This window comes from Piliocolobus tephrosceles, chromosome 13, assembly GCF_002776525.5.
Source record: "Piliocolobus tephrosceles isolate RC106 chromosome 13, ASM277652v3, whole genome shotgun sequence".
Taxonomy (NCBI): domain Eukaryota; kingdom Metazoa; phylum Chordata; class Mammalia; order Primates; family Cercopithecidae; genus Piliocolobus; species Piliocolobus tephrosceles.
The window spans coordinates 43,771,882-43,797,608 of record NC_045446.1 but is presented as its reverse complement, the minus strand read 5'-3'; the positions used below and the strand labels follow the sequence as shown (position 1 = coordinate 43,797,608).

The 25,727-nt window shown below is 39.7% G+C and overlaps 1 protein-coding gene across 2 annotated transcripts in view; it reads left to right on the top strand.

Moving 5' to 3' along the window:
* Nucleotides 1-5,921, top strand: part of PRMT3 (protein arginine methyltransferase 3) — a 131,647-nt gene extending 125,726 nt beyond the window's left edge. The window contains exon 16 of one of the 2 annotated variants that reach the window (XM_023191503.2): nt 4,901-5,921. In XM_023191503.2, the coding sequence (XP_023047271.1) occupies nt 4,901-5,010 (110 nt within the window). In that variant the 3' untranslated portion in view covers nt 5,011-5,921. The remainder of the gene's footprint in view (nt 1-4,900) is intronic. The other variant, XM_023191504.2, reaches the window with a different exon arrangement.
* The last annotated feature ends 19,806 nt before the right edge of the window (nt 5,922-25,727 follow it).

Here is a 25,727-nt window from a genome sequence, read left to right as displayed (position 1 = left end):
ATTCCTTTGGCCATGCCACAGTTTACTTAGGTATTCACCTGCTGCTAGACTTCTGGATTGCTTTCAGTTAGGGGCCATTAAGAATAAAGTTGCTACAAATATTAATGTAAAAGTCTTGGTGCAGACAGATGTTTTCATTTCTCTTGGGTAAATACCTAGAAGTGGAATTACTGGGTCTTATGGTAAGTGTATATTTAACTTTCTAAGAAACTGGCAAATTTTTAGAAAAAGACTATACTGCCGGGCGCAGTGGCTCACGCCTGTAATCCCAGCACTCTGTTAGGCTGAGGCAGGTGGATCACAGGTCAGGAGATCGAGACCATCCTGGCTAACACAGTGAAACCCTGTCTGTACTAAAAAATACAAAAAATTAGCTGGGCGTGGTGGCAGGTGCCTGTAGTCCCAGCTACTCTGGTGGCTGAGGCAGGAGAATGGCGTGAACCCAGGAGGTGGAGCTTGCAGTGGGCCCAGATCATGCCACTGCAGTCCAGGCTGGGCAACAGAGCAAGACTCCATCTCAAAAAAAATAAATAAAATAAATAAAAAATGACTATAACTATCTAACATTCTTAGGGCTAGCATTCCATTGCTGAATTCAGTTGTTCCACATCATTTTTAGCACTTATAAAAAAGATGCAGTATTTTAAGCCGTTTTATTGAGTATGTAGTTATAGCTGTGCTTGTAGTTTTCATTTGCCTGATGTGATGTTGAACATTGTTTCATATGTGTATTGGCCATTTTTATATCTTCCTGTGAGATTTCTGCTCAAATATTTTGCTTGATTTCAAATTGGGTGGTTTGTCATCTAATTGAGTTAAATTTAAAAGTTAATACTTCATCTTTTCCCAAATATATATTCACTTGTTCCATCGTCATTTCTTAAAAAGATTATCCTTTTGATTTAATTGCCTTGGCTCTCTTGTCAAAAATTAATTGACTATATGTATCTAGATTTACTTCTGAGTTCTCATTTTTCCCCATGGACCTGTTTGTCTGTCCTTATGCCTTTAAGACAGACTGTATAAGATTGAAAAAGAACAAGATGGCAAGATTTATACAAACAATTGTTTTGGCTATTCTGGGTCCTTTATATTGCCATATAAATTTTAAAATCAGGTCATTAATTTCTGGCCTAAAAAAGCCTGTTAGAATTTTGACTGGGATTTTGTTAAATCTATAGATTACTGAAAATTGACATCTTAACATTGAGTCTTTCACCCACAAGAGAGTGGGTCTCTCCATTTATGTGGACCATCGTTAGAATTGTTTTGTAGTTTATGTAAGTCAGACATATATTGTTACATTTATCTCAAGTGTTGTATGCATGTGTGTGTGTGTGTCTGTGTGTGTGTGTGTGTGTGTGTGAGAGAGAGAGAGAGAGAGAGAATGAATGAGACTTGCTCTGTCTCCCAGGCTGGAGTGCAGTGGCGTGATCTCTGCTCACTGCAACTGCCACCTCCTGGGTTCAGGCTATTCTCATAGCCTCAGCCTCCCAGATAACTGAGACTACAGGGGTGTGCCACAACAGCTGGCTAATTTTTGTATTTTTAGTAGAGACAGTTTTGCCATGTTGGCCAGGCTGGTCTCGAACTCCCGTCTCAAGTGATCCGCCCACCTTTGCCTCCCAGAGTGCTGGGATTACAGGCATGAGCCACCACACCCAGCCTTTATGCTTTTTTGAAGCTGCTGTTTGTACTGTTACATAAATTCTTCACTGCTAGTATGTAGAAATAGGATTTTTATATCTTGATCCTAAATGATAAGACCTTGCTTAAACGTCAGTATATAGTTCTAGTAGCCTTCTTTGCCTATGGCTTCAGAATTTTCTGTGTATAAAACCAGGGGGTATGCAAATGAACACTTTAATCCCCTGCTCCCCCAATCTATTCTTTTTCCCTCCACACTTTAATGTCCTAACTAGGACATCTAATAGAATACTTACTTTATGTTGGAGGTCATTTTGTTATTTTTGAATCTCAAGTGTCCATTATCTGTCTTTTCATATGTGAACTACTTTATACCAGCGACTAAATTAAGTAATTTATCTAAGACATACTGCTTGTAAGTAAAAAGGAACTAGCAAGCCACTGTGTTGTAAAAATCAAGTTTGTTGATTCAGTGTTGGCAATTCAATAACAGTAAGTTAAACCCAATAACCAAGTTGGCAATTACTATTGTCTTGTATTTACAAAAACATTGTCAGTTTATCATAACGTGGCTGTTCATTCTCAGTTTCAGTGTCAATAAGTAACTTTTAATTTAATTTTTAAATGTTGATTTAAAAAGAAGCAATAAAACAGCCAAAATAGAAAAGTCAAAATAGAAAAATCTTAAATGTGTTCAATATACTAATGATCTTTTATTTCTTCCCTAGGTTAATGCCTTAGATAAGAAAACATGTATCATTGTTCATTAGAGTTATTATAGAATAATAGTTACATTAACTTACATATCAATTGTGTTTATAAACAAGTGGCTAAATATTTTTACCAAAAAAATAAAAAATAAAAATAAACACCCACAGGGCAGTAAAATATAGGTCATTTCTTGTTCGTTATAGTATATTTAAAGCTATAAATCATGATTTTTTTTAGATAGAGATAGAGAAGCACCAGAATATAGTTGATCTTGGGTTCTGGAATCAAACTGCCTTGCTGAAAATCCTACTTCTTTCACTAGCTGGCAGATGACCTTGGGCAGATTACTTATCTTTTCTGAACTGTGAGTCAGGAAAATGCACTTACCTCATAGCAATATTTTGTGACCATTAAGTGAGATAAATCATGTAAAGACCTTAGAATAGAGCCTAGCACAAAGTAGGTGTTGAATGAATATAAGCATAAATTATCTAATGATTAACCTGAACTCCATAAAGTTTGTAGAACTATGACTGGTAATCTTTATTATGTCCACTATTGGTGAACATGTCATATGAGATAGTTTTATACCATTTTCTTAATAATACAGAGGAATAGGTCAGGTATAAAGGCTGAAGCCAAATATACACATTAACATATATACCTACACAAAAATTGTTACATTTTGTTGAATCGATTGCACCTTGGGCCACAGTATTTCTTCTATTATTGAACTCCTTAATTTTGTGTTAAACTGTGAGTCTCTCCTTTTTTGCAAAGATATAGAGAATAATGTATCAGTAATGGAATCTTTATATTCTGAAAATAAATATATTAGGTGGTTTGTTATATTTTACTTGTGTTATTTCACTACCCTCTTGAAAAGCATTCAGATAATTTTCCTTGAATATGGGGAATTTGCATTTTTTAAATATGATATTGATTCAGTACTTCAGTAGTTTTACATCGATTTCCTGGGTCATTATATGGAGCCTCGTTGTGTCCATGCAGATGCTAAAGCTATTCCTGATACTATTTGGTGTTATCTTAATATTATTTAAGCAAAGAATGGTGATCAACTACAACTTAGTGGTTTGTTTTTGCTATTTTTTAAACAGCTCTTTAAAATAAAGGAAAAATTAAATGAGAAGTATTTATAATTAGAAAAGTACATAAAAATTTGGAACATAATTTAGGAAATCAGCCTTTGCACAGATAATTTTTGTGTGTTCATTGTTTCACATGGCTACGTTGTTTCCCTTTTACAGCACCAGTGCATTAATGGCCAATGGCCTTGTCATGGGCCTCTACATTTTCCCAGCTATAATTTCCAGTTCCTCAGAATGCCATTCCTGAAGGTTCTGTGTATGTGTTTTCCTTAAATACCATTACATGTACATCCCTTAAGCCTGGTGAACCATGACTTTAGCCCTGGCCATGGGTAATTCATTAACTCTTGTGAAACCCTGCCTTTAACTGCCTTCCAACCATCCCCAGCGCTTAGCTCTAGCACACTTTATACACATGCCTATTGTGTAATTGTTAGCATAGCTTTTTTCTTCACCCTGATCACAAACTCTTTGAGGGCAGGGACTATATCTTTTTTCTAGATGCCCAGAACCCACCATAGGGCCTCATATTCAGAAGTTCAGTAAAATGCTTCCATTGACCCTGCATGACCACAATAGTTTTACTCACTTTCACGAGGATTTGACACTGTGGTGTGTAGTTAGTTCTCTCTTCATTCAAAAATTAATGAAACAGGGCTGGGCGCGGTGGCTCACGCCTGTAATCCCAGCACTTTGGGAGGCTGAGGTAGTGGGCGGATCACCTGAGGTCTGGAGTTCGAGACCAGCCTGGCCAAAATGGCAAAACCCTGTCTCTACTAAAAAATACAAAATTAGCAGGGCATAGTGGCACATGCCTGTAATCCCAGCTACTTGGGAGGCTGAGGTAGGAGAAATCACTTGAACACGGGAGGTGGGGGTTGCAGTAAACTGAGATTGTACCACTACACTCCATCCTGGGCAACAGAGACTCTGTCTTAAAAAAATAATAAAAAATAATGCTGCTCTAAAAAATGAATATTGGCTAGGCACAGTGGCTCACTCCTGTAATCCCAGCACTTTGGGAGGCCGAGGCAGGTGGATCACTTGAGGTCAGGAGTTCGAGACCAGCCTGGCCAACATGGTGAAATCCCATCTCTAGTAAAAATAAAAAATTAGCTGGGCTTGGTGGCACGTGTCTACAGTCCCAGCTACTCGGGAAGCTGAGGCAGGACAATTTTTTGAACGCAGCAGGCGGAGGTTGCAGTGAGCCGAGATCATACCACTGCACTCCAGCCTGGGAGGTTACAGTGAGCTGAGATTGTGCCACCGCACTCCAGCCTGGACAACAGAGTGAGACTCCGTCTCAAAAAGGAAAAACAAAAAAATGATTATTAACTTTAAATAAAATTTTAGAAGTGGTAGTTGTACATTATTTGCTTTTCTGCTACACTGTATTCTTTGAATTCTTAACAATTTTTGCCTTTCTTTTACAGGTGAAGCCTTGAAAGGAAAGGTCACAGTTCACAAGAATAAGAAAGATCCACGTTCTCTCACCGTGACCCTCACATTGAATAATTCAACTCAAACTTACGGTCTCCAGTGAAAAAGCCATAAAAGCACACTACCTTGTTTTTAATGTGGGGTAGAGTGAGTCAGCAGGAGGGAGCCGCTTTTATGTGAGCAGACGGATGGATGATGGACCCCTCCCTAATGAGCCTTCTTAATAAGAGAAGTTCTTACTGTGAGAATCTGACATAGTTCAGCTGAGGAAGAGAATCAGCTGATCCTCGTGGTCTGCCACGTAACCATTTTCTTAGAAGTTTGCTCCACCAGATTTAACCAAATATAACTCCCGCCTTAAGTTTATCTATATAGAAAATTATTTACATTGGCCTGTATTTGGAAGAGAGATAGTCTTTTGTTTTTAATAAGTTTCTTACTATAAATTTTAAACAAATTGGCTATTGGGATGTTTTATTAAACTAGTAACACAGGTAGTACATATTTTATTACGGACTCCTCAGAAGAGGAGTTGTTTTTAATTATATTATTTGCTAGAAAATCAGGATGTAATAAAGATTAGTGTAAAAAATCTAAAATATGGAAAATAGCTTCAGCCTTCTTATACAAATCATATATGCAGACAGCCTAATTGATTAAGGTTCTCATTTTGTAGTTTCTTCCCTCTTTGTAACTATTCCTTAGCCTTATAGATTTTTAGTACTTCCCAGGAAATCTAATTTCAATACATTTATCCTAGGTTTCATGAAAGTTTTTAAAGATTGGGATAAATATGTACTTATTTACTAATGTATCATCTCTTTCAAACTAGATTTATGTGCAAAGGTTAAACATGTAACTGTTACTGTACTTAGTACTCTATAAAGTTGTCATTTACAATTACTGATTCAATTTGAAATGTAGAAAGAAAAAGCTTCAATAAAATGTATCAACTTATAAAATATTTTTAAAATATTTATATTATAAAAAGTTTCAATAAAACGTATCAAACAACATTATAAAATATTTCAGCTGGGTGTGGGGGCTCATACCTATAATCCCAGCATTTGGGAGGCCAAGGCAGGAAGATCACTTAAGGCCAGGAGTTTGAGACCAGCTTAGGCAACATAGTGAGACCAGGTCTGTACAAAAATTATTTTTAAATTAGCCAGGCATAGTGGTGCATGCCTCTAGTCCTAACTGCTTGGGAAGCTGTGGTGAGCAGATTGCTTGAGTCCAGGAGTTGGAAGCTACAGTAAGTCAAGATCGTGCCACTGCACTCCAGCCTGGGTGACAGAGAAAGACTCTCTAAAAAAGTTAATTACTTAAAAATAAAAATAGGGCCAGGCATGGTGGTTCATGCCTAAAATCTCAGCACTTCAGGAGGCCAAGGCAGGAGGATTGTTTAAGGTCAGGAGTTCAAGGCCAGCCTGGGCAACACAGGGAGACTCCATTCTACAAAAAATTAGCCAGGTGTGGCACACACCTGTAGTCCCAGCTACTCTGGAGGCTAAGGCAGGAGGATCCCTTGAGCCCAGGAGGTGAAGGCCACAATGATCACACCACTGCATTCCAAGCCCAGGTGACAGTGTTAGGCCCCATCACTCATTTATCATAAATAAGTTTCAACATACTAAGGCCTTTTGTAAAATCAGAAGCATTTAAAACAAGTCTTACTTAACAAAGGGATTATTTTTAAGAAAATAAGACTTTTAAGGAGAGGCATTCCGTGTGTCTCCTTTAAGTTCAGCATTTGGTTCTTTGTCAAAACAAGACATACACCAGGCAGCTTAACATAGTGTTGAGAAGCATTAGCTATGGAGTCAGTGCCTAGGTTCAAATCCTAGCGCCAGCTCTTACTTGCTGTATGATCTTAGTCACTTTCCTTAACTTCTGTCTCCCTCCATGAACATGCCAATTTATGAGCTAATAAATCAAGAATTTAGATCAGTACCTGGCACATAGAAAACAATATTAGGTGACAGAATCATTATCCATTCAAGGATTCCCCTTCCAAAGAATATATGGCACCTATATATCAGTTTAAGTTTAAGATCAGTTTAAGAATTGTCATGTTCATCAGGTAGTAATTATTGTCCTAGTACATGAATGGGTGAGAATATTCTGATGGGCATTAATATTTAAAGTGGCAAAATCTGTTTCAACAAGAAATTGTCTTTCGTCTCTTAGAAAACTGGCCTAGCAATGAGGAGGAAAAACCTTTTCAAATGATGGTTTTAAGACCCTAAGTCTTTAGTCTTCCTTTACAAGCATGATTTGCTTTCACTGGGCTAAACCAGTCAGCTTGTTTTCACTATGGATTTGAATTCAGACCATTACTAGAAATTTATGGTGCTGATAACACAGCTTAAACTACTTGCAGTTTTGTCTTGAATGGCTTCCTACACAAATTGGAGTAGGTTAGGGTGATAAATAAGGAGGCTAAAAAGAAGATTTAATGAATTTTTAAAGTAACCAAAAATGATCGGATTTTTTGTTTTCTCTCATTGAAAGTGAATCCCAACTATTTCCTATTGCATAAACTTCTTAAAAATTATTTCTCTTCAGAACTGTTAGGTTTCCATCAGATTTTCACCTGGTGACACTTTATTCTCTTCAGGTTATAACTAGCCCAGCTGCAGTTAGTGGATCTTTGTTCGTTTCTATTAGCCTTCCAAGGCCAGGACATTCTTATTTGTGTGCCCAAGCATTTTATGAGAACGTAAGTGTCCAAATGTTAGCTCTTCAATTAGAATTTCCACCTTCAAACTGCGGTAGAAAATAAGTACTTTGTAGCCTTTGACAATGATACAGTGTGCTTTTCTGTTGTGACAGATGGGCATTTATCGATATCAGTGTACTCTGTTCCAGGGATTTTATTTCCATTAAGAAAATGCATTTCTCCTCTAGCTTCCTTTGTGATACTGTGTTTTGTAATGCATGGGGCTCATCTCAATATGACAGTCATCTATAGTGGAACAGTGGGGTCTGAAGAGAGCACTTTGGAAGGAGTGTTCCCGAGAAACAGACCTCTCAAGGGTATACAGAATGATCCAATAAGTAGCCATAATGGCTACAGAGCACACTCCATGATTAATCAGGCAGCTGTAGTTTAACTTTGAAACAATCCCTGTTTGCGTTAGGGAGGAGTGAGAAAGTCTGGTCCTACAGAGTTGTTTTGTTGTTGCTGTTGTTTAAATCAATGTAGATTAATCAATGTAGTCCACCTGTGTCCAGCATTCTACCTCTCACTTTTGATGATGTAAAATATAACGTGTGATACTGACTTGATATCAGTCCATAAGAGTCTTACCAGACGTGCTCTCAAGCTTTCAACAGGGAAATTAAAACAATATGATATGCCACTTTCCTTTTAATGACCATGCCAAAAATCATAATTTACACTGCTGGGCTGTAACATATACCCAAAATATCCAGGTATTCAGATTTTTCTGTGTAGCAGAATAACAAAAACATGTCAGGTTTGCAACACTGTAAAGTTTCAGCCACACTTTAAATCATTTGCAGAAATAAATAGTTTAAAAACTTGATGCTATACTATTTATACTATTTCACTTCGAGAGAAACTAACTTGTGGTGAAAGACCTGTTAGGTGAGATACCCGAGGTCAAGCCCTGTCGAATGCAGGGTTGGCAAACTGCAGCCCCGGGACCGAACCCACCTGCCCCCCGTTTTGGTAAATAAAATTTTATTGAACACAGTCACACTTAATTCATTTTTATACTCTCTGTAACTGCTTTTGTACTATCATGGCAGAGTTCAGTAATTGTGACAGAGACTGCGTGGCCCACAAAGCTGAAAATATGTACCAGCTGTCCCTTTACAGAGAAAGTTTTCCAACTCCTGGCCCTATAAGGCTTGTAATGGTAGCAAGTTACTTATTTGCTCTAACAGCTGAGAGTAAGGTGATGATAATAGGGAAGTCAATTCTGAGTCAAACAAGTTTAGGTAAGATTTATAATCTGAGGCCGGGCATGGTAGCTCACACCTGTAGTCCCAGCACTTTGAGAGGCCAAGGCAGGTGGATCCCCTGAGGTCAGGAGTTCGAGACCAGCCTGACCAACATGGTAAAACCATGGCCCTACTAAAAATACAAAATTAGCCGGGTGTGGTGGTGCATGCCTATAATCCCAGCTACTCAGAAGGCTGGGGCAGGAGAATTGCTTGAACCCAGGAGGCGGAGGTTGCAGTGAGCTGAGATCGCACCACTACCCTCCAGCCTAGGCAACAAGAGCAAAACTCTGTCTCAAAAAAAAAAAAAAAAGAAAGAAAAAGGAAAAAAAAAAAAGGATGTATAATCTGTATAGAAAACCTACTCAGATGAAGGAATAAATTTGTTTTTAGTTCCAGTCAAGAAAGAACAGCTACCTTTTGGAGCAGAGATGGCTAATGCCATAGATAAAATATTTCTTCATAGAACTCATTAATGGTCATGGCAGAGAAGATATAAATGCACAACAGAACACATAGATTTTAAGAACTATTTTTTTTTCTTTAATGTGGAGCTAAGCAACTGGCTATACTCCATTTATGAACATAGGATTAAACCTAAATTGCTAAAAAAGATAGCATTTACATACATGAAACTGATGTTTTGAATTGTAACAATTAGTGCCTTCTATAAAGAGAATTAGTAAAACTGAAACATTGTAGCTGATTATCAACTCCATTTAAAAAGTTTTAATTAGACCAGAAGAAATCTGCAAACAACTTTGGTTTGGTTTTGGTTTTATTTTGAAATAGGGTCTCGCTCTGTCACCCAGGCTGGAGTGCAGGGGCGCTATCTCACTGCATCCTTGACCTCCCAGGGCTCAGGTGATCCTCCCACCTTAGCCTCCGTGGTAGCTGGGACTACAGGCACATGCCACCACACATGGCTAATTTTTGTATTTTTTGTAGAGATGGGGTTTCACCATGTTGCCCAGGCTGGCCTCCGCCCACCTCAGCCTCCCAAAGTGCTGGGATTGCAGACATGAGCCACTGCTCCCAGCCTAAACAGAACATTTTAAAGCTAGAGAGGGTTGACCCCTGCCCATGAGCTACAGAATAACCCAGCTAGTGAATAACTTCTGAGCCTTAAAGAAGGTAATTGCAATGGTCAAGATAGCTCTGGACCCAAAACTATCAACATTAGGAGAGACAGTTGGGGAAGGATTTAGCAGTTTTAACAAGTCTTGAGATTCCTTAATGTTTTCCCTGCTTGGATGTCACCCAAGAACATGGCACTACTGTTGCAGTGATGCATAGGGCCATGGCAAGATATATAAAGTGCCTGCACAGCTATCCACACATGCCTTATTGACTTGGAGGCTCAGCGGTCTTAAGTCTCTTCATAGTTTTGAGTGTTTCCTTGCTATAAAGTTAAACTTTTTCAAGAACGATAAAGGAAGCACTTTTAAAATATCTTAGTAATTCATTTGACCTTTCCAATGAAGTTTTCATCTGTTGTCTCACCATCCTGGTTAATGTGGAGCTGTTCACATTGTCAGTTCTAGAGTGTAACTAAATACACACACAAATGTTGCCACTTAGTTGTAATTAAAGTGAAGGTAATCTGATAATAAAGGAGGCAATTAAGTAAATTATAGCATATTTTATGGAATATTATGCATTCAAGAAATATCAGTATGTCCTCAAGAAAGCATGGAAAAGCTCATGATAAAAAGATGAAGCAAGATAAGGTTACACTGATTAAAAGAAAAAGTCAACACATGCTAAAATGCTGAAAGAAAAAAGTGTCAGTGATTGGATTATAAGTGGCTTTTCCCTCTAATTAAACTATCTATAATGTTGCATAACTTTTGTAAGTTTTTAAAATATATTGTTAAACAAAACTGAGTAGCTGAAATCATTTTGCAAAGTGTTGATATAAGAAATGAACCCACCAGACCACCCCATCAGCTTAGATGGAATGTGGAAGCCCAAAAACTCTGCATACTCTGGCAAGACGCAACCCTCCATCTCTGCCGACAATCCCAGGCTTGAAAACATTGTTTGGAGACCATCAGGACTAATTTCATGATGCCCTTTATTCTTATTAATGCCAATCACCAAGAAGCCCAGGTTCCACAGTTCATTCTGCATCCCCCATTTCTAATCTTCATGCAGTGCCAATATATCCCCATTTTCTAAATAAAATCCTGAGATCATTGCCAAGATCACTGCTTCCCCCGAAGCCTTCTTAAATGGGAGCTATGTTCTCGCACACCACTCATCGCCCTAGACTTGGCTGTAAGGTGGGAGACTTCTTGTTTTTGGTTGCCAATCACAGACCATTCTCCTTACTTTTACTGCTTTTACATCTTGAATCACTTGTCATCAAGACTTAACACCAACCACCTAACCTTGTCAGCATCATCACCCCACCCCCAGGTCACTCACCTCATTCCTGCTTTCTTTCCATTGTTTTGCCTTTAATTTACATACAATAAATTGCACATTTTAATTGCATACTATGATGAGTTTTGACAAATGTATACATCCTTGCAACTTTCACCTCTCCCACCTCCTTAAAAATGTTAGCCCCTAACTCACTGCCCACACTGCTCCTGCCTAATCAGAGTCAGTATGAGTATCATGTGGATGATCCTTTATTCCCTGGCCTTTTGGTTCATTGGCCTCCTCCAGTGATCTTGTCTCCACCTGACCTCAGCTACTCACCCCTCTGGTCACCCTCTAGAATTGGCCATAACCCAGAACTCCAACGCCAGCTTGATCTTAATTTTAAGTATCATTCTCACTACCTATTTTTTCAGCTTGCTCTCTTTAGTATCACAAAGCTTCGGGTACTGAGGCTAGCCTCTGTTCCTGTGCCTCATGCCCCACTCCCTTAATTACTCAGATGTTTTGTCAGCATTTCTCCCCTTTCCCCTGCATCATCACCGTTTCCCTCCACTGCTCCCCAATTAGCATACAAATAGGCTATAGTTTCTCCTATCTTGATTCCACTTCTCTTTCCTGCTACTGCCACATTTCTAGTTTTCCCTTTACACTGAAAACCCTCAAAAAGGGTTGTCTGTGTTTACTGCATTCTCTATTTTCATTGTTTCACCTATGATTTATATACAAGTTGCACACATTTTAATTGCATGAGTTTTAACAAATGTATACACCCTTGCAACCATCACCTCTAGTAATATTTAGAACACTTCCTTCACACCAAAAAGTTTCCTTATGCCCGCCTTGCTGCCAACATTTGTCCTCACGTTCCTCCTCAGGCAAACACTAATCTGATTTCTATCAATGATAAATATGTTTTGCCTGTTTTAGAACTTCATCTAAATGGTGTCTTGGTCCATTTGTGCAACTATAACAATACCACAGACTGGGTAATTTATAAAGAACAGAAATTCATTTTTCTTACAGTTTGGGAGTCTAGGCAGTCCGAAATCAAGGCACCAGCAGGTTTGGCTGTCTGGTGAGGGCTGCTCTCCGCTTCCACGATGGCACCTTGTTGTTGCATCCTCCAGAGGGGAGGAACCCTGTGTCCTCACACAGCAGAAGCGCAGCGGGGCACAGTGGCTCACTCCTGTAATCCCAGAACTTTGGGGAGGCTGAGGCAGGAGGATCACTTGAGCCCAGGAGTTCAAGGCCAGCCTGGGCAACAAAGTGAGACCCCCCCCCACTCTCTACAAAAAGAAATAAAGTTAGCCAGGCATGGTCGCACACACCTGTGGCCCCAGCTACCTGGGAGGCTGAGGCAGGAGAGGGTGTATTGAGCACAGTAGGTCGAGACTGCATTCAACCATGTTTGTGCCACAGCACTCCAGCCTGGATGACAGAGTGGGACCCTGTCTCAAAGACAAAAAAGAAGGCAGACGGGCAAGAGGGCCAAAAGTTCTCTGAAGCCCCTTTTATAAGGGCCTTAATCCAATTCAAGAGGGAGCAGCCTTCGTTGCCTAATCATCTCTTAAAGGCCCCACCTCTTATTACCATCACATTGGCCATTAAGTTTCAACACCTGTGTTTTGGAGAAGAACCATTCAAACCACAGCAAATGGAATCATGCTGTGTATACGCTTGTCTTCAGCTTCACTCAGCATGTTTTTTGAGATTCAACATGTTATGTTTCAGTAGCCCATTCCCTTCTATTACTCAATATTATTCTATATTATAAAAGGAATACCACTAACTTGTTTATCCATTCACCTGCTGGTGAACATTTGGGCTGTTTCCAGGTTTTGGCTGTTATGAATTAAGCTGTTATGAACATTTGTGTACAAATCTTTCTTGAGCCCACCCTCACCAGGCCCTTACCTCCACCACCCCATTCATTCAAACTACTCTTATCAAGCTCACTAGTGAACTATGTTAATTCCAGTAACCAGTTCTCAACCCTAATTTTACTTGACTTACCAGCAGTATTTGATTCACTTCCTTCTTGAAACACTTTGCTTGCTGTTATGGATTGAATGTTTATTCTCCCAAAATTCGCTCGGGCATACCTCAGAGATACTGCAGGTTCAGTTCCAAACCACCACAGGAAAGTAAGCCACACACATTTTTTGGTTTCCCAGGGCATGTAAAAGTTATGTTCACACTATACCATTAAGTGTATGGTAATTTGCATTATGTCTAAAAAAAGTACAGACCTTAACTTAAAATTACTTTATTGCTAAAAAATGCTGACATAGAGATACGAAGTAAGCACATGCTGTTGGAAAAATGGCACCAATAGACTTGCTTGACGCAAAGTTGCCACGAGCTCTCAATTAGTAAAATATATATATATTTAGTAATGTATATAAATTAGTAATATATATAATAGTAAATATATATAATTAGTAAAACATATATATATAGGATTTCAACATACAGGCATACCTCATTGTGTTGTGCTTCACTTTATTGCACTCCAAAGATACTGCATATATGTGTGTGTGCACACACATCTATCTATCTATCTATCTATCTATCTATCTATCTATCTATCTATACACACAGTATCTTTGGAGTGCAGTAAAGTGAAGCACAACACAACGAGGTATGCCTGTATGTTGAAATCCTAACCCTCAGTGTGATGGTATTAGGAGGGGAATGGCCTTTGAGACGCAATTAGGCCCGAAAGGTTGCACCCTCACAAATGAGATTAGTGTCCTTAAAGAGCTGTCTTGCCCTCTTTCTGCCAAGTGAGGATACAATGAGAAGTCAGTGGTCTACAACCTGAAAGAGGACCCTAACCAGAACCCAACCAGAACCCAATCCATGCTGGCATCGTGATCTTGTACTTTCAGCCTCTAGATGGTGAGAAATAGATTTCTGTTGTTTCTAAGTCACCCAGTGTAGAGTACTTTGTTACAACAGCCTGAACTAAGACACTTGGCTTTCCCCGCTCTCCTCCCTCCTCCTTGGCCATCTTCAGTTTCCCTTGTTCTTCCTCATCTCCTCACCTTTAACATGTTGGCACCTTAGTCCTGGGATCTCTTTTCTGTCCCTCCCTTGAGGATTTCATCCAGTCTTACAGCTTTAAATACCTAGATACTGATCACTCCTAGAGGTATTTATCCATCCATCTATCTTCCAGGGCAGTCTCCTGTGTATAACTGTGTACATGGCATCTCTCCTTGGATGTCTAGTGGGCATCTCAAACTTTGCATAGTCAAAGCTGAATTTCCAATCTTTCCCCAGACCCTGTCCCTGCTGTCTTCCTCCATCTCACTGAATGGATTCCATCTTTCAGTAGCTCAGGCCAGAAATCGTAAAGTCATCCTTGACTTCTTTCACACCATATCCATACTGGTTAACAACTCTAGGATCTACCTTCAAAATTCATCCAGAACCAGAGTATTTCCCACTACCTATTAGTGCCAGCCTGGTCCAAACCATCATTGTCTTCCACCTAGATCGTTGATTCTCAAAGGTAATGCACAGACTCTGGCAGTTCCCAAAAACCCTTGCTGGCAGTCAGGAGAGAAAAACTATTTTTGGCATAGTACTAACACATTGTTGCCTTTTTCACTGTATCAACATTGGCACTGATGGTGCAACAACAATGGAAGGTAAACTTGCTGGCTCCTTAGCACAGATCAAGGCACCAAACTATACTAATGGTCATTGCATTCTTTTGTTTGTTTGTTTGTTTGAGACAGGAGTTCCGCTCTTGTTGCCCAGGCTGGAATGCAGTGGTGAGATCTCACCTCACCACAATTTCCGCTTCCCAGATTCAAGCGATTGTCCTGCCTCAGCCTCCCTAGTAGCTGAGCTTACAGGCATGTGCCATCAATCACATCCAGCTGCATTGCATTCTTTATTACCACATACTCTCTAAAATATCCTTGATAAGCTGGACACAGTGGCATGTGCCTGTAGTCCCAGTTACGTAGGAGACAGACTGGAAGGATCTCTTGAGCCCAGCAATTTGAATCCAGCCTGGGCAATAGAGCAAGATCTTGTCTCAAAAAAATAAAATAAAGAAAAGAAAACAAAAATTCTTGGCTGGGTGAGGTGGCTCACGCCTGTAATCCCAGAGCTTCGGGAGGCTGAGGTGGGTGGATCATCTGAGGTCAGGAGTTTGAGACCAGCCTGGCCAACGTGGTGGAACCCCGTCTCTACTAAAAATACAAAAATTAGCCAAGCGTGCTGGCTCACACCTGTAGTCGCAGCTACTCGGGAAGCTGAGGCATGAGAATCACTTGAACCCAGGAGGCAGAGGTTGCAGTGAGCTGAGATTGCACCACAGCACTCCAGCCTGGGCAATAGAGCAAGCCTCTGTCTCAAAAAAAGAGAGAGAGAGAGAAAAGAAAAGAAAAATTATTGATGAGGCTGTAAAACAAAACAAAACAAAAAACTAATTTTATTAACTTCTGAACCTTGAATATATGTCTTTTCAAAATTCTGTGTGATACTAATAAAGCACTTCTGTTGCATCCTGAAATATAATGTTTGCCTTGAAGAAAAGCACTTATGCAACTGAACTGTGAGCTACACTAGACACATTTTTTTATGGAATATCATTTTTACTTGAAAGAATCACTGACAGACAAACCATGGCAGACATTTTTCTGCAAAAGAAAAAAGTGAGCTTATCACTTCAAGTAAGACAACTAGTAGTATGTTACTAATGATAAAATTCAAGCTTTCAGGCTAAAATGTGAATTTTAGAAAATACGTAATTTTCTACTGTGAACTTGAGGCTTTCCAATTTTTATATTTTGAGATTAGCGGTAATAAGAAATATGATTTTTTTATATTGTAGAACAAAATTGTCAACATTTGGAAGATCTGCATAACCCAGTGATCTAATATTTCCCCCCAAATGGATGATCTTACAAATATTCATTCAATGGGCAAGATAAACCACTGGATTTGAATGTAACAATACAAAAATTTACTGATGTGATTTCAGATTCCACATTGCACCTGATGTTGAAGAAACTACTTGTCAAGTTCTGGTTTAGTATTGAAGAGGACTATTGGTGTGATGCCATATTTTCTTCCTAAACTTCAACTAAAACAACTTACTGTTCACAGACTGAAGGCAGAAGCAGTTATGAGAAACCAGCTAGGTTCTACTAAACAAGACAATAGAGATTTGTAAAAATGCTAAACACTACCATTATTTTCATTAAATATTTTTTAAAAAATAGGCTAGGTGTGGTGATTCACACCTGTAATCTCAACACTTTGGGAGACCAAGGCGGGAGGATCACTTGAGCCCAGGAGTTAAAGACCAGCCTGGGCAACATGGCGAGACCCCATCCCTACAAAAAAAAGTTTTTAAATTAGCTGGATATGGTGGCACACCTGTGTTCCCAGCTATTGGTGAGGGAGGATGACGTGGGAGGATCACTTGAGCCCAGGAGGTGGAGGCTGTAGTGAGCTGTGCCTGTGCACTCCAGCCTGGGTGACAGACCAAGACACTGTCTCAAAATATATATATAGTTATTTCCATTAAAAACATTATTTCTGTCAACATATATGGTTTATTATTTTTAATAAATTAATAAATATAACATTTTCTCAGTTTTAATTTCTAATCATGATAAATATTAATAGATGTAACCCACATAAAGAAAAGTTATTTGGGATGTTTAATTTTATTTATTTATTTATTTATTTATTTTGAGACAAGCTCGAGTGCGGTGGCACAATCTCAGCTCACTGCAACCTCTGCCTCCCAGGTTCAAGCAATTCTCCTGCCTCAGCCTCCCAAGTAACTGAGACTACAGGCGCCCACCACCACGCCTGGCTAATTTTTTTGTAGTTTTAGTAGAGATGGGTTTCACCATGTTGCCTAGGCTCATCTCGAACTCCTGAGCTCAATCTGCCCACCTCGGCCTCCTAAAGTGCTGGGATTATAGGCATGAGCCCCTGCACCCAGCCAGGATATTTAATTTTTAAGAAAGTAAAGGGGTCACGAAATTTTAAAAAGTTTGAGAATCACTAACCTAGATTATTACAAGACCCTCCTAATTGGTCTTTCTACTTCTGACTTACCCCCATGTAGCCTCAATCAGACAAAGTAATTCTCTTAAAATACAAATCAGATTGTTACTCCTTTACTCAAACACTCCCGGAAGCTTCTCATCTCACTCAAAATAAAAACTCAAGTCCTGACATTTGCCTACGAAAACTCTGCACCTCACATCCCATTACATACGTCTCTGAAACGTGCCCCAGGACCACTTCTTTCACTGACTCAGCTCCAGCCATGCTGGCCTTCTTCTCCTTCCACTCCGCTCACAAGCTGTTCCTTCTGTCTGAAAACCTCTTCCCTCAGAGAGCCACATAACTCACTCTTGGCCTCTTTGGGATCTGCCTTCAAAAATTACTTTCTTGACGAGGTTCTCCAACCTGCCAATTAAAAGTTGTAAAACTCGCACTCACATTTCCAAACCCCATTCCTCTTTTATTTTTCTCATAGCACGTATTGCCATCTAATATACTCTATATTTTACCAATTTCATATTTTTATTTTATTTCTCCCCTCCCCGCCGTAGAATATAAGCTCCAGGAGGACAGGGATTTTCATCTGTTTTATTAACTACTGTGTTGTGCACTGGGACAAAATAGGAGCTCAATAAATACATGTTGGATAAATGAATGAATGAATGAATGTAGCATCTCTTGGCCAATAATCTAGACTGGTACCTTACATAATTAACCAATGATACTATGGCAGTTATCTTCTTTGTTTTATTGTCTATAAATTACTTCAGCCTTTCTGAATTAGGAAACCTTTTGAATATCATTAGTATATCTTTAAATATTTCTCTTTTCTCAACCACTGTGATGTATTAAAATTTCAAAGCCGTAGACCATAGGATGGTCTGAGCCCACAGTAAAACTCTGGGTTTGTATATGAATGGGTCATTTAGTTGATATGTACACATTTAAACAGTTTTGAATTGACTTGCATGTTGATCCTTTTTGAAATGTAGATAATCTGGTAATATTAGAATTTTCAAAGGCTAACCCTGTTGTATTGGTGTGTGAAAACTGCTTGTATAGATATAAAGCTTCCCTTAAAAGGTCAATATAAATTCTAACACATTTTAATATTGTTTACTTATGAATTAGTAGGTAAGGAAACAAGGACAAAATTATGAATGATACCAAATATCTCTTCAACACATAGCCACATAAAACTATGAATATTAATAATCAGGATATTTTAATGAGGAATCTTGATAAGATAACTTTTAAAAGCCTTATCGAGTTTTATAAGAATAACGACAGTGGCCAGGTATGGTGGTTCATGCCTGTAATCCCAGCACTTTGAGGGGCCAAGGCTGGTGGATCACCTGAGGTCAGGAGTTCGAGATCAGCCTGGCCAACATGACGAAACCCTGTCTCTACTAAAAATACAAAAATTATCTGGGCTACTCAGGAGGCTGAGACAGGACAATCGCTTGAACTCAGGAGATGGAGGTTACAGTGAGCTGAGATGGTGCCACTGCACTGCAGCCTGGGCGACAGAGTGAGACTCTGCCTCAAAAACATAAAAATAAAAATAAAGATAAATAAAAATAATAACAGTAATGATTCCTGTGGAGTGATGTTTTTCTCCCTATCTCTATTCTAAAGGTTTCTGACGGAACAAAATCTTTTGTGTGGTGTCTCCAGGATGTTTTCTGAAAGTAAACAGCACATTTTCCCCCGCTTTAGAACTGAAGCTAAGGCCACATTAACAAGAATGCAGCTCCAGGTCTTTGTTTCATTAGTGCGGGTGTCTCCAATGAACCTCCTACTGGGAACCCCAGTAGGATTTTCCCCTGCTTACACCTTTGCTTGCCCTGGCTCCTCATGCTGCTCTCTGATGTTTGGTTTAATGAGACAACTGCTGTGATCCGGAAATTAAAAAAAAAAAAAAAGGAGGATCCTGTCTTTTCCTTAAATAGACAAAGGTGTAGCTAAGGGAATTCAAGATTCTGCTGTTTCCTGGCACTTTATGTTATCAACATGTGATGGCAATCCTGAACACACTGAGCCAGGAACATCCCAGTAACCATTTAGTTTCAAAAACTCAGCCACGCACCGGCAGATTGCATCTCACAGAAGTCCGTTTAGCCTTAATAATGTGGAAAGACAGAAGACCTGAGCTGGAGGGGCAAAGAGTAGGTGAGGAAAGCAGAAGAGAGAGTAGGAGCTCTAAAACGTTTCTTCTGAAGTGAGAACTTAAAATGTAACCTAGTATGGGTGCAATCAAAGTACACACGTAAAATAGGTAAAGTAACTATGGAAATAAGAACAGTAATAGATACAGTAACAGTTAACAGAATGGTAATAGGAAGGTTAGGGTAGTCTAAATAAACTGAATCCTCTCTATCATAGAGAAAGGTAATCACAGATAATGTCTAAAATGGATACATAAAAAAAGGAGATTAAACGTAATATTTAGGGATGTAACAGTAACCACAAGAGCAATTTAAAACAGAAACTGTGTAGCAAGTGAAAAGAGGTTGTTTCTGGGTAGGAGGACTGGGTTCAAACAGGATTGAGGCAAGGAAATCTTTTTATGATGATGATGGTCTCTTGTCTTCTTTGATTGTATAACAAAGTATATATATATATATTGCCTAGATAATAAAAATAAAATATTTTAAATGGAACTAAAACCAGTTTGGTGGTCTGACCTATTCGATAGTGGAGTTGGGGCGGAATAGAGAGGTGAAATCCACTCTGGCATGTCAGACTCAACAGTTACATACAAAGTGAGCTTTTGCTGTTGGCCTTATTCAGGCATGAAAGGGGAATAAGAGGATTTCCAGGGGCCTCCAGTGGTCCTGGTGTCTTGGGCTTGCTGTGAAGATTTGGGTACAAGACAGGTGAGAGCTCAGGATAGTAAAGAGCATTCCGAAGGCAGTTTTCATAATTGAGTTTTATTTATTTATTTATTTTTGAGACGGCGTCTGGCTCTGTCACCCAGGTTGGAGTGCAGCGGTGCAATCCTGCCTCACTGCAACCCCTGCCTCCCAGGTTCAAGTGATCCTCCTGCCTCAGCCTCCCTAGTAGCTGGGACTACAGGCACATGCCACCATGCCCGGCTAATTTTTTGTATTTTTAATAGAGACGGGTATCACCATGTTAGCCAGGATGGTCTCAATCTCCTGACCTTGTGATCCGCCCATCTGTGCCTCCCAAAGCGCTGGGATTACAGGCGTGAGCCACCATACCCGGTCCTGAGTTATTTTCATAGATCCTGTAGATGGCCTAGAGAAACAGTCCTATCCTCCTGAAGTAACCTTAGATAATTAAAGACACAAAGTAGCTCTAGGGCACAGAGCGTCTAGCTCAAGGATTATAAACGCACCAATGAGCCCTCTGTCAAAACGGACCAATCAACTCTCTGTAAAATGGACCAATCAGCAGGATGTGGGTGGGGCCAGATAAGGGAATAAAAGCAGGCTGCCTGAGCCATCGGTGGCAACCCCGGTAGCTCCCCTTCCACACTGTGGAGGCTTTGTTCTTTCACTCTTTGCAATAAATCTTGCTGCTGCTCACTCTTTGAGTCCATGCTGTCGTTCAGAGCTGTATCACCGCGAAGGTCTGCAGGTTCACTCCTGACACCGAGACCAGGAACCCACCAGAAGGCAGAAGCTCTAGACACATCTGAATGTCTGAAGGAACAAACTCCGGACACACCATCTTTCAGAACTGTAACACTCATGGCGAGGGTCCGCGGCTTCACTCTTGAAGTCAGAGAGCCCAAGAACCCACCAATTCCGGACACACTAACAGGACTGTATGTGGAATTGTCAAGAGATGCTCAAGGAACACACAAATATTTCCACCATATGGATACACTAGACATAAATAACCTTAAGAGCATAGATATTAAACTGTCGTGAAATAATTAGGAAATAATACATATTGCATATTAATTGCCTTTGTAATATTATGTATTTAACTAAGATTACACAATAAAAATTTTAATAATGCCTGAGTTTGACAACCAGCCCTCAAACTTTCTGAAAACTTGACAACTGGCCCTCATGAGCTAATGCAAGCCAGCTCCAGCAGGGCCTGTGTGTTTGATTCCAAAGCCCTCGATACCAGTGTTTAATAACATGTGGTCTGTGGAATACTGGTTCTTTAAAATCTTTCCTGAAACAAGATTTTAAAGAGTCAAATATGTTTGGGAAATGATGCATGGTTAATTTGCTTCCTTAAAATCTACCATTTAGATGGGCATATCATAGGCCCTAAGAAGTACTGAGGTAATGAGACCTGTTAATTTCAACCCAAAGTTTCCTTTTTCATGTAATAGCATTCAACATCCTGCAGAATCATGTGTTTGTGGTTTTGTTTGTTTATATTTCTTTTTCTTCTTTCCTTTTTCTTTTTTTTTTAAGACATGGCCTGGTTCTGTCCTCCAGGCTGGAGTGCAGTAGCATGATCTCAGCTCACTGCAACCCCTGCTACCTGGGCTCAAGTGATCCACCTGCCTTAGCCTCTGGAGTAGCTGGGACTACAGGCATATACCATCATGCACATCTAATATTTTCATTTTTTGTAGAGATGGGGTCTTGCTATGTTGCCCAGGTTGATCTCAAACTCCTGGCCTCAAGTGATCCTCCTGCTTTGGCCTCCGAAAGTGCTGGGATTATAGGCAGGAGCCACTGCACCCAGCCATCAGTGTGTTTTAGAATGCACTTTGGGAAATGCGGTGCGTTTGGGGAAGTCCTAGTAAAGTAATTAAAGCACTGACTCTGGAGTCAGACCACCTGTGTCTAAATCCTGACTCCATCATTTACTAAGTTGTGGGTCCTTGGGCAAATATAATCTTCCTGTGTGTTTCCTTTGAGCTATAAAACAGGAATAATAATGCTAATACCTATTTCATATGGTTGCTGCAAGGATTAAATGAGTTTATATGTGTGTAAAGTACTTAACGCAATCCCAGGCACCTAAACAATGCTATGAGTACAAGCTATTGTTGTTGTTGTTGTTATTCTCATACTATTCAGCTTCCAGCCCAATCATTCCAGTCTCCCAGCCTCTCAGATTTCCTATCAAGCTATACCAAAGAAGGCAACATGATGGCAAGGATGGGGCTGTTGACATTCCTTCCTGAGTTCAAAACATTTATAGCCACACTAGAAAGATTTAGAATTTGCCATTTTCTTTCCAGAACCTGCCAACTGGGACTGTGATTTTAGATGTGCATACATTTAAATAAAGACTTCTTTAAATAGAAACCATTTAGATGTCCCATGGCATTGGTTATAGAGAAATTTTCCTTTGACATCAAGAAAATAACAGGACTTTTCCTTCTGAGTCAGCATCATTGGGAGCAGGAATTATCACCCTTCACGGAAGACTGGTCCAGGTTCTGACCTTCTCTAGTTGTCTCATGTCCATGGCTTTTTCCCAGTCAGATGAAGGGCATGAGCCCCTCCAATGCCTTGTCTTCTTTGCCAGCTTAGCTAATTGCATTCTGCCTTAGGAAAAGTGATGATGGTGACACTTCAGAACAGAATTCCACAAGAGTTAGGTTAAGAGAAGCTAGCAGTGGGCCGGGCGCGGTGGCTCAAGCCTGTAATCCCAGCACTTTGGGAGGCCGAGACGGGCGGATCACGAGGTCAGAAGATCGAGACCATCCTGGCTAACACGGTGAAACCCCGTCTCTACTAAAAATACAAAAAATTAGCCGGGCGAGGTGGTGGGCGCCTGTGGTCCCAGCCACTCGGGAGGCTGAGGCAGGAGAATGGCGTGAACCCAGGAGGCAGAAGTTGCGGTGAGCTGAGATCCAGCCACTGCACTCTAGCCTGGGCGACAGAGCAAGACTCCGTCTCAAAAAAAAAAAAAAAAAAAAAAAAAAAAAAAAAAAAAAGAAGCTAGCAGTGACCTCATCCTAGTTTTGTGAAAATCTGATTTTGTTTGGAAAAAAAGTGATTTAGATGAAAGGCCTAAAGAAATCATTTACAAAAAGAAATATAAAAGGCCAACAAAGATACAAATATTTCTAACCTCACTTATAATCAATGAAATGTAATAAATATCTAAATATGTTTCTTCTATTAGGATGGACAGCCAGGCATGGTGGCTCGTGCCTGTAATTTCAGCACTTTGGGAGGCTGAGGTGGGCGAATCACCTGAGGTCAGGAGTTCGAGATCAGCCTGGCCAACATGGTGAAACCCCATTTTAGTACAAATTTTGTACTAAAAATACAAAAATTAGCCTGGAGTGGTGGTGGGCACCTGTAGTCCCAGCTACTCGAGAGGCTAAGGCAGGAGAATTGCTTGAACCCGGAAGGCAGAGGTTACAGTGAGTCAAGATCATACCATTGCACTTCAGCCTGGGTGACAAGAGTGAAACTCCATCTCAAAAAAAAAAAAAAAAAAAAAAAAAAAAGAAAGAAAGAAAGAAAGAAAAGAAAAGAAAACAAGGATGGACAAGGGGATTTTTTTGTTGATTTGTTTTGTTTTGTTTTTTTGATTGACAAAACCTGTAGTGGAGAAGATGTGATGAAACTAGGACTCTCTTGCATGATTACTAGGACTACACAATCTTTTTGGAACATTCTTAGATAATATGCAGCATTTGAAATGGATATACCTTTTAATACAGCAATTTGACTTAAAGATAATTGGACATGTAAACAAAAATATAAGTTCAAAGAAGTTTAAAACTAACTGTCTACGTGGTAGGTTGAATTGTTCTCAATTCTCTCTTTTTTTTTTTTTTTTTTTTTTTTTTTTTGAGATGGAGTCTTGCTCTGTTTCCCGGACTGGAGTGCAGTGACAGGATCTCAGCTCACTGCAACCTCTGCCTCCACATGGCTGCAATGAGCCATGATTGCGCCACTGCACTCCAGCCTGGGCGACAGAGTGAGACTCTGTCTAAAAAAAAAAGAAATGTGTTGAAAAGTAAGAAAACACCCTATGAAGGATTTGTTCATATATTTATTAATTCCTACATATTTATTGAGTGCTTACTATATGCCTTGCACTGTCTATATTCAAGCAGATTACAGTGTGGTGGTAGTGGGGTTCAAGGATACTCCCGCCTCAGCCTCCTGAGTAGCTAAGACAATAGGCGCACACCACCACACTTGGGTAATGTTTTGTATTTTTAATAGAGACAGGGTTTCACTATGTTCGCCAGGCTGATCTCGAATTCCTGATCTCAAGTGATCCACCCACCTTGGCCTCCCAAAGTGCTGGGATTACAGGCATGAGCCACCATGCCTGGCATTGGTTTCAATTGCTCACCCCAACCTGCAGTTATAAGTCCTTCATAAGCAAGGTCTATTTCCCCATCCCTTGACTGGACTTGGCCATATGATGTGCTTTGGCCAACAATCTATGGGCAGAAGTGACATTAAGCCCAGACCTTAAGAGACCTCAAGTATTTCTGCTTTTCCTCTTGTGTTCCTATATTCTCCAAAAGAAAAGCCTGTCCCAATTGGCTCTTTGGTCTCAGAAAGAAGATAAGAGACACATGGAGGAGAGTCAGCCTTGCCAGCATATAGACAGAGCAGCTGTAAATTGAAGCTAAAACACACACACACACACTATATATATGTCTATATAAATGTAAATATATATGTAAATGTAAATATATATATATTTTTAATTGTCATTTGAAGCCACTGAGTTTGGGGAAAATTTGTTATGTGGCAGTAGTTAACCAATACAGTCCATCAATAGAATATACTATATGTAATACCATACTAAGCAGCCATTGTAAATGATTAAACCATCTATATTTTTTGACATTTAACAAATCTGTCTACTTAATATTGTTAAGTGAAAAAAAATCAAGTTTCACTGGGCATGGTGGCTTATGCCTGTAATCCCAGCACTTTGGGAGGCCGAGGTGGGTGAATCATGAGGTCAGGAGTTCAAGACCAGCCTGGCCAATATGGTGAAACCCCATCTCTACTAAAAAATACAAAAATTATCCTGGCATGGTGGCAAGCGCCTGTAGTCCCAGCTACATGGGAGACTGAGGCAGGAGAATTGCTGGAACCCAGGAGGCAGAGGTTGCAGTGAGCCGAGATCATGCCACAGCACTCCAGCTTAGGCAACAGAGCAAGACTCCATCTCAAAAAAAAAAAAAAAAATTGAGCTTCAGAATATTATCTATCTAGGTACAATTACACATATGAACATGCACAGACAGATAATAAGAAAGAATGTATCACAGCGGTTATTTCTGCATACCAGCAATCAAAAAATATATTATTTTCTTTTCTCTGTACTTTTGAATATTGCTTGATTTCATTTTTTAGAGACCATCCATCTTTTTTGTAATTGGAGATATAGCAACGGCAATGATTATGATATATACTGAGAAAATACAGACTAGCATTTTTGGAATAAATAGAAATGTAGTTAGAGAGGAAAAAGGGA